At 42.3% G+C, this 17,272-nt stretch overlaps 1 protein-coding gene, 1 long non-coding RNA gene and 1 other non-coding gene across 3 annotated transcripts in view; 1 reads left to right on the top strand and 2 right to left on the bottom strand.

The window, feature by feature from the left end:
* The window catches only part of TEKT3 (tektin 3), a 39,785-nt gene extending 23,050 nt beyond the window's left edge, over positions 1-16,735 (top strand). Inside the window, exons 5-8 of the mRNA XM_002747887.7 lie at positions 1,130-1,273; positions 3,833-4,055; positions 7,957-8,111; positions 13,019-16,735. Of these exons, the coding sequence (XP_002747933.4) occupies positions 1,130-1,273; positions 3,833-4,055; positions 7,957-8,111; positions 13,019-13,235 (739 nt within the window). The 3' untranslated portion in view covers positions 13,236-16,735. The remainder of the gene's footprint in view (positions 1-1,129; positions 1,274-3,832; positions 4,056-7,956; positions 8,112-13,018) is intronic.
* LOC144582872 (uncharacterized) overlaps positions 4,811-17,272 on the bottom strand; it is a 42,093-nt gene continuing 29,631 nt past the window's right edge. The window contains exons 3-4 of the long non-coding RNA XR_013536393.1: positions 8,928-9,122; positions 4,811-5,131 (exon numbers count right to left, since the gene is read on the bottom strand). This is a non-coding gene — a long non-coding RNA (uncharacterized LOC144582872). The remainder of the gene's footprint in view (positions 5,132-8,927; positions 9,123-17,272) is intronic.
* On the bottom strand, positions 4,858-4,964 carry LOC118154287 (U6 spliceosomal RNA). Its single transcript, XR_004744166.1, has one exon. It is a non-coding gene; the product is annotated as a U6 spliceosomal RNA (small nuclear RNA).

Below are 17,272 nucleotides of genomic sequence, written 5' to 3'. Positions count from 1 at the left end.
AAGTCAGTGGCCTCCAATTTTCCTCTGAGGAAATCCTGTCTCCTTCGCATGTCCATCATGGCTCTGCATGGTCTGATCCCCCCTTTTTTTAATGTCTTTGCTTAATGTCACTTGGTGAGACCTATTCTGGCCATCGTATTTAAAATCATCACCACAGTCCTGCTCTCCCTTTTCCTGCTTTGTTTTAGCATTGTTCTTCTAACCACACAAGTTGCCGATTCCTTGAATGTGTTGTCTGTCTTCTCCCAGAAGCATGTTGGCTCCTTAGAGAAGAGGTGTTGGTATTGTCCATTGATGTATCCCAGGCTTGCAGAATTGTGCCTGCCATGTGGGAGGCGCTCAGTAATTACCTGTGGAATGAACAATTCTGTGTGGCTCACCTGTCACCCATGCCTGCCCCTGGGGCCTGTCTTTGGTAGTGAGCTGTGCGTCCTCTCTCTGCCTGGCACTACAGGCAAGACCATGCATCTCAGAGCTCACTAAGGCCTCAGGGTGGCTGCTGAGTGTGTGAGCCTGGGTGGACCATCAATTCCTGATCTCTGTTGAAGCCTCTCACTCCTGTCCTGGAGGTTAATTTTGACCCCTGGTTTTTATCTCCTGGCAAACTTCTTAGCCCCAGCATGACTGCAAACTGAGGTCGCCAATGGATGGCAGGGGGCTCGGCTCTAAAGGCCTCATGATTTCTTGGGAATTTGCATTAAAATAATGGAGGAAAAGAGAGCTGGGATGTAGAAGAGGAAAAGGAAAAGGAAGGACTGGAAGGAACAGATGTGGACAGATTACTTTGAACCCATGTCCTGTCTGGAAGGGTTTGTGTGTGTTAGGAAGATGGGCCCTAGCTGGGGCTGCAGATCCTGGACCTCTGTTTATCTTCACCTGCTCTCCCCACTTCCACCCCATCCTACAAAAGGACAAGTGTAGACAGGGCAGGAGTTAGGGTCCCAGTGACACAGATGTACAGGCATCTCCAGAGAGTGCTCATTTTGACTGAGAAATTGAACACTGTGTGAAGGGGGAGAGATGGCAAGAGGAAGAGTGAGAGAGATCCCAACATGGAAGGGCACTTATGTGTCCTTGTAGGACATTTTCACCTGAGCGTGAAGCTCCACTTCCTGACTCTGTGTTACAGAGCCAACAGAGCGTCGCAGCACGAGCTGGAGAAGGACCTGAGTGACAAGCAGACGGCTTATCGGATCGATGACAAGTGCCACCACCTGCGCAACACGTCAGACGGTGTCAGCTACTTCCGTGGAGTGGAGAGGGTTGATGCAACGTAAGTCAGGCACATGCCACTGCTGTGATTTCATACAGGTTGAAACGGAAAGCATGGTAAGATGTCTGAGGGTGAGAGACACACCCAGCTTTGTACAAGTCTTCAGTAAGCAAGCACATTCTGTGGTCAGGCCTTGATCATTGCATCCTGAATTCTTTTGTAAAGAAATATTTATTGTTTATATTTTCTAACTATGAAAATAACCCTACTTGATGCAGAAGTCCTACAAAAACACAGACAAGCCACACATTGCCATTGCACAGCATGCTCTGGATGCTGTGGGATACAGACTGAAAACAGCTTGATGCCTTTCCTACCACAGCTTGTTCAACTTACCCCATCAGTGGTTTCTTTGCCAGGCCCCTCGATGCAATTTTGGGCAGGGTCCATGGTCTCTCCCAGCCACTCCCTTAAAAAAGTTAACTTGATAGAGGTGAAATTCACATACAGTACAATGCACGCAATTGAAATGTACATTTCTATGGGTTTTGACAAATTTGTGTGCCTATACGACCACAGCCACAGTCAAGATATAGAATATTTTCACCTCAAAAAGTCCGCTGTGCTTCTTCCCACATTCACGTCTCCTCCCACTTCTAAAGTGACCTCCAAGTGGATTCTTTCCTGTGGGGTGGCTTACCCTCAAAGCAGCCCTTCTCTCAGCTCCCCTGTGAGAAGCGCAGTGCCAGTTACCCACTTGGACCTCTGTGAGTCAGACTCACACCTCAAGTGTGAGGTATGTGTTGTTCTAAATGGTTCCTCTTACTTGGATGAGGTGAGCAGGAAGCATCTTCCTTTCTTCTTTGGAGGATGGGAGGTGGGCTGGGATGGAACCGTCTATTCTGACCACTAAGCCCTTTGAAAGGCCTCCTCTATTTCCAGCATGAATTCTTAACTTTCATCTATAGAATGTCAGGAAACAGGGCATCTGTGATGACACTTTGATCATCGGGGCTCGAGTTAAAACTTCTAGTCAACAGCAAGAGTCTTATTTAATATCTTATTCCAATGAGAAAATGAATTTCATCCGTAAGCCTACCACACAGGGACACTCAATGTTAACAGTTTAGGGCTGGGCATAGTGGTTTATGCCTGTAATACCAGCACTTTGGGAGGCCGAAGCAGGTGGATCTCTTGAGGTCAGGGGTTCAAGACAAGTCAGGCCAACATGGTGAAGCCCTGTCTCTACTAAAAATAAAAAAGTTAGCTGAGTGTGGCAGTGCATGTTGGTTATCCCAGCTACTAGGGAGGCTGAGGCAGGAGAATCACTTGAACCCAGCAGGCAGAGGTTGCAGGGGGCTGAGGTCGCACCATTGTACTCCAGCCTGGGTGACAGAATGAGACTCTGTCTCAAAAACAAAAAAAAGAAATGTTCATAGTTTGTCTTTAGTCCTTCCAATATTCTTTCACACATAGATAGGGATTTGTATTTTTAAGTAATGGTATTACACATGTGCTGTTTACATAGCCTGTCTGATTTTTCAATAACATTGTTTGTAAAATAAATATTCTACTTGAACATAAATTTGCATGGTATATGAATACTTTTTTGAATGTACCATAATCAACCTTTTTGTTTTATTTATTTATTTATTTATTTTTTTGAGACAGAGTTTTGCTCTTGTTACCCAGGCTGGAGTGCAATGGCGTGATCTCAGCTCACAGCAACCTCCACCTCCTGGGTTCAGGCAATTCTCTTGCCTCAGCCTCCTGAGTCTCCGGGATTACAGGCACGCGCCACCATGCCCAGCTAATTTTTTGTATTTTTAGTAGAGATGGGGTTTCACCATGTTGACCAGGATGGTCTTGATCTCTTGACCTCGTGATCCACCCGCCTCAGCCTCCCAAAGTGCTGGGATTACAGGCGTGAGCCACCGCACCCAGCCTACCTTTTTGTTTTAAACTTTTGAACATGCACGTTGTTTCTAATTTTTCAGGGATTAGCATAAATGTTGCTGAAATGAATATCCTCATACATAAATCTTTGGGTATATTGTTCCCTTATAATACATTTCTAGAAGTGGAGTTTCTGGAAACATTTGGATAAAAGGCTTTTCTTGCCTTTTTACCCTCCACAAAGGTTGTATTCACCGTTCTCATCTGTAAGATATGAGAGAAACTTTTTCTAAGTATACTCGCCAGCACTGGAAATTATCATTTTCTCTACTCTTGCTAATATTTCCTTATTATGCTGTTTTCTGTAATGCTTCTTTGATTACCCTTGAGGTTGAATATTCTGTCTTACGCTTATTGATTGATGTGATGTGTGACACATTTATAATGAACCTACACATTCTCATCATTCATTAATCCTTCTGCCCCCCGAAACTGGCAGAAGAACGAGCTTATGCTTTAGATTTATAGAAAACTGATTAGCAGTAAAATAAGGAATAATTAAGAAAAGTTTAAAACAAGCTTCACTCTGATATTTACATTTATATAGTGAAGCTAGGATCGGTGAGCTGGGGGTTTCTCTGTCACAGGATAAATGGTTGCCTAGCGATCCTGTGGGCTGATTCATCACTGTCACCATTGTCTGGTTCTGCTTTTCTTTTTCAGTATCTCAGTGCCCGAGTCCTGGGCCAAATTTACAGATGACAATATTCTCCGCTCCCAGAGTGAACGGGCAGCTTCCGCTAAGCTAAGAGACGACATTGAAAACCTCTTGGTTGTGACTGCCAATGAGATGTGGAATCAATTCAACAAAGTGAACTTGTGTTTCACCAATCGCATTGCAGAGACTGCAGATGCTAAGAATAAGATTCAGATGCACTTAGCAAAGGTAAATCAACCACCGGTGGTATCCCGTAGCTGACCTGGACTGAGTGGTGTGCTCTGGGACCACAAATCTCTCACCACTCCCAGAGAGGCACCACAGGCACATGACCGCCTGGCCACACAGAGCAAGAAAAATTTAAAACAGCACAAAGTGTGCCATTTATTTCAGCCAGGTAGCCAGGTGTCAAAATGAAATTGGAATCCACTGGTATTTGGAACACAAAGAAGGCACTATGTAATGAAAGCTTCTTAGTCTTTAATAGAAACAAAAATATTATTATTAAAGTTTAATGAATCACTGTATATAGCTAGGAAGTGAATTTATTATTATAGCATATGGTAGAAATGTTTTCTGTTAAATTATTTCAGACCCTTTTTCTGGAATACAAAACCAAATACAGGAAGCTGTTAGGTAGTTCAAAGTGTTTCTGATATTCAAAAATTTTAAGTGCTCTAAGCATAGGAGTTTTACAATGACTATAAAATGAAGGAGTCCAGCAGAATTTATATGTTTCAAGATAAACAAGGAGCTCTTCCTTTCCTTAATATCAGTGAGCTCTTAAGGTTTCTGTGGATTACGCTGCATATAGTTTATCGTAGTTTTTTTAATCGACAAAAAATGATTGTACATATTCATGGGTGGACAGTGATATTTTGACACATTTAATGTATAGTGATCAGGTCAGGGTAATGAGCGAGCATCTCCATCCTCTCAAATACTGATTATTTCTTTGGGTTGGAAACATTCAATATCCTCTCTCTAGCTATTTGACACTATATCATGTATTGTCATTACCTGTTGTAAAAAAAATATGGAATGCATCATGAATTTGCATGTCATTCTTGCTCAGGACCCACGCCAACCTTCTATGCATTGTGCAAATTTTAGTATATGTGCTGCCGAAGCGAGCAATGTTGTTTTTTATTTTTAAGAAACTTGCATCACGAGCCATGTTGCCTACGATGGTTTTACCCAGTTGAGGGAACCACATTTTCTCAGGCTGCAGTGGTCTACCGTTCCTTCTCGTGGTGCCTGCTTCATGCAACAAATATTAGTTGAGCCAGACGGTGTGTTCTGTGCTGTGAAGGGCAGAGAGAAGCATCAAATGTAGCTTTTGTTCCTAGGAAGTTTACATTGTGGAGAAGAAATGCTTGCATAGGGAAAGCTCACGAACAATTAATACAAATAGAATATTGCAAATCATCATTAGCAAATAACAAATATTGAAAGTGTTTTTGGGGTTTGGAGGGAGAAGTGAACATTCCAGGTGAAGCTACATCTTGAAGAAAGCCTTGGAGGCAGCAAATCAGAGGTTGAGTTGAGGTCTGCAAGGAGACTGATGTGTAGCTGGTGTAGATAGTTTGTGTCCTGGGAGAGGAACGTGGAAAAGTAGGTTGAATACGGGTTGCAGAAGATGTTGATGAGAAGGTTAATGGAATCAGACACTATCAATTATAAGAAGACATTCTGAAGGCCTTTTAGAAGGCCACTGTGACAGAGTTCCTTCTTTAATAAATTTTTATTTACTGATATGTTAGTTTGCTAGGGATGCGCTAACTCAAAGTACCACAGACTGTGTGGCTTAAACAGTAGAAATTAATTTTCTCACTGGAGAGAGAGAAAATTAATTAATGGAGGTTGGAAGTCTGAGATCAAGGTGCTGGCAGGATTAGTTTTCTCTGAGGCCTCTCTCCTCAGCTTGTAGATGGCCACTTTCTCCTTGTGTCTTCACCTCATCTTCCCTCTGTATGTGTCTGTGTCCAAATTTTCTCTGCTTATAAAGACACCAAAGTTATATTGGATTAGGGCCACCCTAAAGACCTCATTTAACTTAATCACTTCCACAGAGACCCTATCTCCAAATATGGCTACCTTCCGAGGCACTGGGGATTAGTACTTCAGCATGGGAATTTTGGGGAGAAGAGGTACCATTCAGCCCTAACAGGTACACTCGAGCTACTGTGCTAGGCACTCAGGGCTGCTCCTACGTGGATGCCACACTGACGCTGCCTTCTCATGTCTTAGAGACAAGTCATGCACATAGAAAACTGGAAGTTGCATCATAAAGTTGCAGAAAGAACTCCTCAGAAACAGATGAAACGTGAACACAGTTTACAAGAAGGAGCAGTTGTTTCCACTGGCAAGAGATAGAGATGGTTTCATGGAGCACATAGTATCTGAAGAAGGCCTTGGTGATAGAAACAGTGAAATGATTTTTAGCTTGGGAGAGAGGTCAAAGCTCAAGTGACAGACTGAAGAGTGCCTGGATTACACAAGTGCTAAATCTGTCATGCATGAGGTCTCTGGAGAGTCAAAGGGATATTGCAGAGACGTTACCCAAGGCCAAAGCCTTGCACCGGAAGTGAATGAGGAGTGGTTAGAAAGGAGGGAGTTGGGACAACACTTGGCCATAGAAAACAAGGTGAAGTTCTCAAGGAGAGGGAGGTGTCAGAGAGGCCTCGATGTTGGCTTTGAAACTGAAGTTTCATGAGAGCAGCTAGAGTCAGAGACAGGATCCAGGGTCCACCGGGAGACTGGGTGGATGGGACGTAAAGGAAGTGGGCACAGCCATGGTTGAATACATTTGGCAGAGGACTCATTTGGGACTGGATGGGAGAGTGGTGGTAAAACATGGGGTTTCAAAAAAAAATTGGTGATATTTGGGTGTGTCTCCAGGCCATGGAAAGCAACCCAGGAAGAGGGACAGTAATGGGTGGATGTGGAGCTATGGAAGCGCAGAGATCAAGATGCCAGGAGAAGGGAGGTTTTGCAGAGGATAGGACAGGGACTCTCCTTACAGAGAAAGAGGAGGAGGAACCAAGGAGAGATGTGTGTTTATGCAACTTGGGGGAGTGGACACTTTAAGAAAAAAGAATATAAAGTCAGGAATACAAAACTTCAGTACTCTTCTGTTGCAAGCGAGGTACCCTGAAGCTTAAGCCTGATTTGCTGCAAGGGAAATCCTCTGTGAGGAGGAGAGTGACGCTCAAGTTGGTAGGAAGAGAAAGTGGGAAGAAACGCACCGACGTGTGGATGTGAGGAGGGAGATTAGAGCCACTCAGAGCCTCACTCACTCACTCACTCACTCATTTATTTATTTATTTATTATTTTGAGATGGAGTCTCAAAAATAGTTGAGATTCCCTCCACACCCTCTGTCACAGATGAAGTATCAAAAATAAATAAATAAATAAATAAATAAATAAGTGAGGCTCTGAGTCACTTTGAGTCTCCAGCTCTGTCACCTAGGCTGCATTGCAGCCAAGATGGTCATCTTGGCTTACTGCAACCTCTACCTCCTGGCTTCAAGCGATTCTCCTGCCTCAGCCTACTGAGTAGCTTGGCCTACAGGCACCCACCACCACACCCAGCTAATGTTCATATTTGTGGTCGAGACGCGGTTTCATCATGTTGGTCAGGCTGGTCTTGAACTCCTGACCTCATTATCCATCCGCCTCGGCCTCCCAAAGTGCTGGGATTATAGGTGTGAGCCACCGTACCCAGCAAAACCTCTTTTATCAAAACACAGATGTGTGCTGGTCTGTAATTAACAATGGCCATTGGGGGTGGCATGCAGGGAACCACTGGTTCGTAGCATTTGCCCAATTTCTGTGGTTGAAATACTCCCACGCTGACTGATTTCCAGCTACCAAAACGAGGTCACTGAGCCTAGGATTGGGGAGAGAGGCGCCACTCACTCTCCAGAGCCGGTGCATGCCAGCTCCATTGCGACACGTGGGTTCCCTGGGGCAGGGCTGGGAAGGATTGAGGCTCTTGGTGAAGTGACCTCCTCATCAGCGAGGTCGAGGCAGGTGCTGGGCACGGAGTGGACAGGGAAGAGGTGGGAGGCAGTTTGTTGAAGGGACCACACCAAAGCCTCAGGCAATTGCTTCTCTTTGTCACAGACTCTGCAGGAGATTTTCCAGACTGAAATGACCATAGAATCCATCAAGAAGGCCATCAAGGACAAGACTGCCTTCCTGAAGGTGGCTCAGACCAGACTGGACGAGCGCACGAGGAGGCCGAACATCGAGCTCTGCCGAGACATGGCTCAGCTACGGTAAGGCGCGAGGGTATGGCTCGGGGCTTGCTCAGAGGTCCAGCAGACCAAGTGGGGCGCCGGGCTCTTTAGAAAGATACTTTCTGCCCACACGCATCATGTAAGCCTTCTGTGAGAATGGTAGTAATGGCGAGATGTTGTTGAATGGGGATGGTTTCAGTGTGGGATGATGAAACAGTCCTGCCAATGGATGGCGGTCACAATCGCACCAGTGGCGTGAATGTACTTAATGGCACTGATCTGTACACTTAAGAGAGGTTAAAGTTTTTATGTTATGTTGATTTTACCACAAATCCTTACAAAAGGAACACACAGAAAAACAATGCTACACACCCAAAAAGTGCTATTAAGCATTTAACTCATTCAGAGAGGCCAGTGTGGTCTTTGGGTTCTTTGGGTCTTTGTGTCCTTGGAGTCTTCAGAGTTCCCAGAACTCCTATCTTATAATCAGCCGTTTGTGACTTTCTGTGTGTTTCTCAGCACGGGGTACCCGACAGAAAAGGGGCTTTCAGTACCAATTCCACTGACCCCTATCTACTTATTTGCTGTCTTTGTGGCTGAGGGTCTCATTTAAGTTGATTTCAATGTGTTTCATTTTCAGTAGAAATTAAAGCCAGCTGGTCTTCATCGAGCACAGCTCCTACATATACACAGCAGGAAGAATCTGGCCCCACAGTTTATCTACTAAACACTACATGAATTTTATTATTATTTTTAACTTTGAAGATTCCTTCTGGGATGGACTTGTAAGGAAATGGCCGAGATTCCTTCCCCACCCCCAGCCAGAATCTGGCTTCATTTCTAATTTCCCAATACCTGTGAGTCTGCCTTTTCTTTCTGGATTTCATCATTGCTATTCTTAGGTCCTAAAACACTCCATGCAAATCAGATTGATAGCAACTGGAGGAGCCAAGTGGCAGTGCCTGAACTCCAGAAGCCTTTCCGGTGCAGTGGGGCGATGCCATTCGCTCTGGTTCCATGATAAAATTCTCTTATCTTGAAGGATTGATCCTAAGGGATAAAATAAAGAAATAAGTGGTGGTTTGAGACAGTGGATTTCCTGAAATGGAAGGAAAGGGGATTCTTGTGAGGCCAACATTGATGATGATGATAATAATAATAATAAAGATGATGATGGTGATAATCAGTGCAGTGATAATAGTAGCTACTATCATCTCTTAATCTGACTGTGCTGGGCACTGCCCTAAGCATTTTATACGATCTCATTCATTACCTTCATATTACAAATGAAGAAACTGAGGCAGGAGTGGGTAAATGGCTTGGGCCAGGTCACACTTAGTGGTCAGAGAGAGCTTCAGTTTGAATCTTTGCCTGTCTCACCCAGAGTTCTATTTATGCCATGTAATGATTTTACCATTCCCCTGTCAGGTACCTGGAAGAGCTGGCAAAGTAAATGCTACATCCTCATCTCTCTCTCACACAGAGGATGAAACTGAGGGTCACAGAGGAGATCATTATTGTAAAACACCCTATGTGTATAGCATCCATGTGATCTGTGTTGACTACCACGAAGCATGCTTTAGGTTAGGTTGTATGCAAACGATCTTCATTTCCAGGATGAGCTGCATTTCTCCTGGTGGAGCTGTTACCTAGTCCATAGCCACAGAAGAGGTCACTCAGACTACATGTTTCTCAAAGTGGGTTCCATAGAACCCCTCTTCATGCACAGCTTATTATTTAGGATAATCATCTCTCCACTCCAGAGGCTAGATGGGCCCCTAGACAGCCAGCTAGAGGCACCTCTCTGCTTTAGAAAAACCCAGCAGTGAGCACACATGCACTTGGCCTGATAGAATTAGATCATCAGTTGTGACTTTATGTAAATGTTATTAGGAGAAGCTGAGCTGATGTTTCATTCTCCAGAAACCTGCAGAGTCATCAAAAGTAGAGATGGGAACAAATAAATTGCTCATACTGCCATTAGACAAACACAGGGTTGCTTTTAAAATGGGTTTTGAGTAGTGGTCTAGTAGGACTTTGGACTTTTCAAACAATGAGGCATTCACAGCTTCTCCTGAGGAGCTGAATGACTTTTACTCTTTTTTTTTTTCCTTTTCCTGGCTAAACAGAATTTGCTTTTCTTTCACTTCCTGCAGACTTCAGAGTATGTCTATTTCCTCTGCTCCTTTATTGACTTTAGAACAAAACCTACTTTTGTTTCTGTCAAGTTTTCTTGTTAAAATATCCTTGCCAAAAATCTTTAGGATTATTATTGGGGGAGGGGATTACTTTCCTTCTTAAATGGATCGTTCTGAAAGCAGCCCTTTGGTGGTCTAGATTTAGAAAAAATAAAGATCATAAACTCAGGGGAGTGGGGACTGAGAAAAATTGCTGTTTTCATTTCAAGACTTTGACTTTTATTTAAAAATGTTCTAAATGGGTTATTTCAAAAGTGATTCTAAACATTCTTGGCATTTTTGGTGGTAGGCCAGACAGACCAGGCTCTGCTCCACTTAAATAATCTTTATGTATATATATTAAAACTAATATATGTGTGTGTATATGTATATATATATTAAAACTAATATATATGTGTATATCTATATGTGTGTATATATATACATATGTGTGTGTATATGTATATATACATGTGTATATATATTAGTGTATATACTAATATATATATGTATGTGTGTATATGTATATATATATTAAAACTAATATATATGTGTATATCTATATGTGTGTATATATATACATATGTGTGTGTATATGTATATATACATGTGTATATATATTAGTGTATATACTAATATATATATGTATGTGTGTATATGTATATACATATATATACATATAATGTGTATATGTATATACACACACATATATATTAGTTTTATATATATTATATATGTGTATGTGTGTGCATATATATACACATTATATGTATATATATATATATTAGTTTTATATATATATATATATCAAAACTGTGGTAGCTTTATTTGTATTTGAATGCAAGATGTTTTTTAATTCTGTAACTCCCAAAAAAAAAGAAAGAAAGAGAAAGAGTGGCTTCAACAGAACAGCTCTCTGCAATCAGCCAAGAACAAGGAAATTGGGAGTGAAATAGGGCCTTGAAGATGGCGAATAATATATTTCTAATTAACGCTGAGGGACGTGGGAGTGTGTTAATCCCTAGCTGTGTCCACACAGCAGTGTGAAAACAAGTACTCTTACTGCCTGCATTCTATGTATCTTGAATCCTGTTTTTTTGTTTTGTTTTAGCATTGATGTTTTGATGTGTATATTTTCAAACGTTCCCTCCCAGATAAAATTACCACTAGACTCATATTTGGCTGAAACGAGTGAAGACTCATACATCATCCTGCTCCATGTCCTATGTTTGGGTTCAGGGTTCCTGTTGAAGCCAGGGAGGGTAGGAGACAAGAGACAGGCCTCGTGTGATTGTAAACACCCACCATCAAAAATCCCAGACCCTGTAGACCAGACTGGTCCCGTAGACCAGTCGTCTACGGCAGCCTCGCCGAAGATCTGTTTCTTTGCTAGTGATATTTTATACCCTGGAATCTTTATAAAGCCTTTCTTTTTAAATTCAATTTGACCCAAACAATAACAAGAAATATGCTTTCTGATGAGTTCTCAGATTTTGTGTTTACTGTCCCCAGACCAAACCAAACTTTGGTACTTAAACTTTAATTCTTCCCCCTCCTTGCCATTGGAAAGCAGAAGACAGCAGAGTTCGAAAGATGAAAGGCACTGCAAGGCTTGGATATGTTCCCATGGCCTGTTGCTTCCATGAGCCTGCGTGGAGGGCTTTACAAGCGCCTTCCTCTTCTTAGGCTGCCTATAAGTAGCTTGGAAGTGAATGCTCCAGGCTCCATCCCGCCTTTGCCTCCTTTGCCTTGGGTCTGGGTCTTGTTCTTATTAGATCTCTTTGGGTAATTCTCTACCTCCCAAAAACGTCCTCCTTCACCTAGGGCATGAAAATTGGTCTTCACCCAATAAATATTTTTTGCACGCATGTGTTTTTGCAGGAGGGGCTATGGATGCAGCCCTGGGCAAGGACAGTAGATGCTGCAAGCAGACAATCACATGACCCTGAGTGCCGGAAAAAGCTTGGTCCTCTTGGAACTCACAACACTTGGCAGCAGCTGGTTTCCGGGTTAGGGGAGGGACTGCCAGAAGAAGTGTTAGTTCACCTAGGATTTGAGGATGGGATAAATTAGTGGGATGAGGAATGGGTCAGGAGCATTCTGAGCGTAGGAGACAGAAGGAGTGTGTGTGAAGGCCTTGAGATCCATAAAGTTGCAAGCACATTCCAGGATGTGTCTGCAGATAATGAGATGGGTCTTCCTGGACCTCTGCTTCTACTCTTCTGTCTCAAGGAGGTGAGAGGGGAATGGGGCCAGGAAATGGGACCCAGTTTCTTGTTACAGCCACTGAAGCTCTGTATTTCCTTCTTAGCTTCTTGGATAACCAGGTACAGCTTACAAATGCATGTAGGCCCTGTGCTGATGGAGAGGGCAGCTCCGGAACCCTCGGGCTTTGTTTTCTAGTCTGTAAAACAAGGAAGTTGGGCTTGGTGACCTCTCTAACTTTGATTTCTAGTTGTGAATTTCTGTGAAACTATGGAATTGCCTTGGTATAATAGTTTTAAAATGCTCTGGATACTTTTCTAATTATGAAATCCTTTTCTATCTCCTGGGACATCTACATTCCCATTGGTTCATTGCCACCATTCTCTTTATATTTCTTCATATGTTATTAATTTCATGCACCCCTCATTTGCTGATAAATAAACCCTAAAGTAAAGAAAACGTGAGCTTTGCATCACTGGTTACAATGTGATGTATCTGGAGTTGTGTAAGCTACAGAAGTGTGACTTCTGCTAACCTAACCATGCCCATTCCCTTATTCTGCAGCCTTGTTAATGAGGTGCATGAGGTTGACGACACCATCCAGACCCTGCAGCAGCGCCTGAGGGATGCAGAGGACACCCTGCAGTCGCTGGTCCACACCAAAGCCACCCTGGAGCATGACCTGGCTGTCAAAGCCAATTCCCTGTACATTGACCAGGAAAAATGCATGAGCATGCGCAAGAGCTACCCCAACACCCTCCGTCTGGTCGGCTTCTGCTAGGGACCCCACCGGACGTGGTTTTGATATCCGTACATTAAGGCTGAACCAGGGCACTGTCTCAGCATTTGAACCGAGTGCTAATATAGTCACTTATTAAAGGATTATGCTGATGGAAACGTACCAACCTCCTGTCTCGGAAAGCCTTTTGTTTGCATCCAAACCCTAATTTTCTACTATTTACTAGGCGTCTGCGTTACGGGAAGGATATGAAGAAATATAATCAATCAATCTAATAGAGAAGGTAAAAAAGATAACTGGTGTGATTCTTGTCATTCTGTGTAATCCGAGTGGGCTGGAAAGGAGGACTGTATTCTCCTCTCTGAGGCAGTCAGGAATTGCAAAGTATGTGGTTTTTGAGTTTTGCTTTAAAGGATCCATAGTGAGAAGGGGAAAGGCCATTGGGGTAATTTGATCAAAAACAGAGGTAGTAAAATACAGAGTGCATTTGTAACAACAGCAGGTAGGCCAGCTTGGCTGTGATTCGTAGTGCATAATTCATAATGTATTTTGCTCATGTCTTTTTGTTCCAATTCAAACTTACATTACCTGAGCGCTGCCTTCATAAAGCCATTTCCCTGCTCAGAGATACTCATCAGTTTCCCCAGTCTCTGAACCTGGAGTTGAACACCCCCTGTCCCACTTCTCCAGGCACCTCACCCACTGTATTTCTTCATATATGACACCTTTGTCCTATGTACTGACCATATATTCTTTATATGTTAGTTACCTTTACATTTTGTTTATGGTTTTTTAAAGTACGGAAGTAAAAATGTATAAATGTTTTCTGTATGATTTATGCCGTTGGAATTATGCTCAGAAAGCACTTCCATATCCCAAGATAATTTATTTATAATTTCTTCTAATTCTTTTATATTTTGAAAAAGGCATTTAACCACCCAGAATGTATGTTTAGATGGTGTAGAAAGCATGCTAGTTTTGAATCGTTTTGGTCTGGGAGCTCTGAAATAGGAAGATGAGCCAGCAGGGGAGCAAGGTTTTCTTTCTTTTTTTCTGTTTCTCATGCTTAGGTGTCTCTCTCTCTCTTATTAGCATTTCTCTCTGTATCCTTGTGTTCTCCTTGCTCTGCCTTAACCACTGTCCATTAACCCCGACTCCATTTCCTGCTCTCTGTTTCTTGAAAGTGTTTTAAGACCTTGGTTAGTCAATTTCACAAATCATCTCAGAATGCCGGAAGAGTGGATGTCCAGATAAGAAGCTTGTATTGGGGTTGTGCTGTGGTCTCAGTATATCATTTTAGGAATCAAATTGTAGGTTAGTTGTTCTGTTTTTGCTTCTAATGGAAACAAAGGTATATAAATGCCACTATAATTTTTAGCAATGAGAGTAACCAAATGTTGGTAGTTATAACTTTTAGACAATAGTAAGAATAAACATAAATCCGACACATCTCTTATTTGTTATGTGTCTGAGGTAAAATCTTTCTTTTTCATGAACTGTATTTTTTTTAGGAATATATGCTTATGTAGTCCTTTTACTGAAGCATATATATTCCTTGCATTACAATACTGTGATGGGAAGGAAATATAATTCAGACATAGAAAAAGGCTAGTTTTCTAATTTTGGTAAACCACGGGGAAGGCTACATTCCACAAATAAACATTTTGGTTTCTCATCTAAAATGTTGCAGCTACTCCAGGAGGGCAAATATTCTCATGCTGAAGCCTGAGAGCTCCGAGGCTAAGAAGCGTGGTCCTGTTTAAGACTCTTAGGACTACAAATACTGGCACATATCTGGATTTTATTTATTTAGGCCCAAACTATCTTTAATATCATGTGGCTTTAAGAAGGGCTGCTGGAATGTCAAAGTCTTCCACTTACCCAAGTGTTGTTCAGATTTAGAAATGTGTGTAATTGCCCCTAAATAACCAAGTCTCCTATAATTTTAGTAATTTCCATTTATGTCTCTGGAGAGTGTTGTCATAAACACCTCACCTGGCACTGTTGAGTCCTGAGTTTGTGCTGTAAATAGCTGAAGTGTGGGGTTTGGTTTTAGGTTATAATTTTTGTTTTGCACCAAAAACAGGGACAGATTCCTTCCCTTTGTATGCAGGGCTGACAAAGCACAGCACACAGGAGGAAGTGAAGCTGCTGCCATCGGAGTCTTCCCTTGCAGCCTCCCTTCTTCTAGCCCTCGCCCTGAAACTATCCCCAGCAGGGCTGGATTCACCATTGGCACCAACTGCCAAGACCAGCTTTCTATGCAGAGTGCTCTGATGATATTATCTGAGCCCATTGAGATACATGGTCTGATGAGTATTCATGCGTTCATGGGGAAAATTAACAATATCTGATCTCTTCACCAGGGATGGTAACTCAATTCACCTTGGGGGCTAGCCCTAGACCACTGGGAATATTTATCTGGAACTTTGAGTTGAGAAAGATTCTGAGAGGTCAGTAGATAGTGCCATATGAAGCCAAGTGCTGTGGCCCAAGCCTGTAATCCCAGCATTTTGGGAGGCTGAGGCAGGAGGATTGCTTGAGGCTGAGAGTTCAGGACAAGCCTGGGCAACATGGGGAGATGCCATCTCTCTCTAAAATAAATTAGCCAGGTGTCGTGGCACACGGCTGTGGTCCCAGTTACTTGAGGGGTTGAGGTGGGAGAATCACCTGTGCCCAGGAGGTTAAGGCTGTAGTGAGCCATGATCATACCACAGCCTGGGCGACAGAGTGAGACCTGTCTCAAAAAAACCAAAACAAACAAACAAACAAAAACCCAACATTCCCTGCAGTTCCATCTGCAGGAAATGCAGAATGGGGAAGTGGCTGCATACATGCCCCCATCCTTCTCTCTAAACAGCTAGGAATTCTTTCTCAGCTCAGATAGGTCCTTGGCTTTCAGTGTCAAAAGGATCTGTTTTGTGGCCTCTGGCTCATTCCCACAGGACCTTCCCATTTGCTAATTTTGCTAGGAGCTAGAAAGAGACCCTTTCTGCAGCCTACTTTTCCCTTTTAGAAAGACCCCTAAATGCATCACCATGAAACCTGAAGAACTCAGATGGCATCATGGTAGCACGGGCGGGGAGCTTACTGGGAACAGGGAGCTTTTCATAACTATTCCAAATAATATCCCCCTGTGTATGCATAAGGGCTGTGGGAACCATAAAAATAACTTTTATTTTGCAATTACTTTTTTCCCTCGCTGTAAGGTAAAGGTTAATTTTAAGGTGATGTGAAATCTTTGGACTAAGTTTCAAAGTTTCCGTCTTTGGCATTTTAGCCCTGCAGTCACTCAGACATAAGAACGCCTTCCCTACTTCCTTAAGAATGGTGCCTTGCTTGCCGAGAAACTTGCTCTTTAGCAAAACCTGCACGTTTTTTGATAATGAAAATCTATATATGTATTGAGGGCTACCCTTCTCAGCAGCAACAACAAAAATGTGTAAAACAATTGTATTATTGGAATTAGAATTGAGGAGAGGCATTTAAGAGATTTTTACTTTTGGAAAATGTGTATAAAATTAAAACATGAGTAGGATCCAGCTTCTGTGTCATTGATCCTATCTTGAGATTGATTCATATAATGACAATGCTAGCCAACTTTTCCTGAGCAGAAGAATCGCACATGTATTATTTTGTCATCACAGCTAAGGTACGTGCATTTAATTATTTGTATTCTAAAATGGGAAAATTGAGATTTAGGAGAATAATCTAACCAAATAACCCAAAGCCAAACCCGGGAAAATTTCAGAGTCTGGAGTTGAACTCAGGTAGGCTTGCTTCCAAAGCTCTTTGCTATAATCCTACAGTGCCTTCTTCTAGCTGTTGAGAATTAGACATCCCCAAAACTTGCATTTTTAAAAGAAAATTATTTTAAAGCCATTGTTTTAATATCCCAATAGATATTCACAAAGGTATAATATTTTATTATAAATAATCAATACCATCAATACAATAAATTTTACCATAGTATTGCCAAGCCTTAGCTCTAAACCCCTTTGATTCTATCTTTAAGTAGAATTTAAGTGTAAGAGCTGAATATCTATGTACTCTGTTTTTTCAGATAGAGAAAACAACTC

Source organism: Callithrix jacchus, chromosome 5, assembly GCF_049354715.1.
Source record: "Callithrix jacchus isolate 240 chromosome 5, calJac240_pri, whole genome shotgun sequence".
Taxonomy (NCBI): Eukaryota; Metazoa; Chordata; class Mammalia; order Primates; family Cebidae; genus Callithrix; species Callithrix jacchus.
The sequence above is the reverse complement of the archived record's forward strand: the minus strand, read 5'-3'. Positions and strand labels throughout refer to the sequence as shown.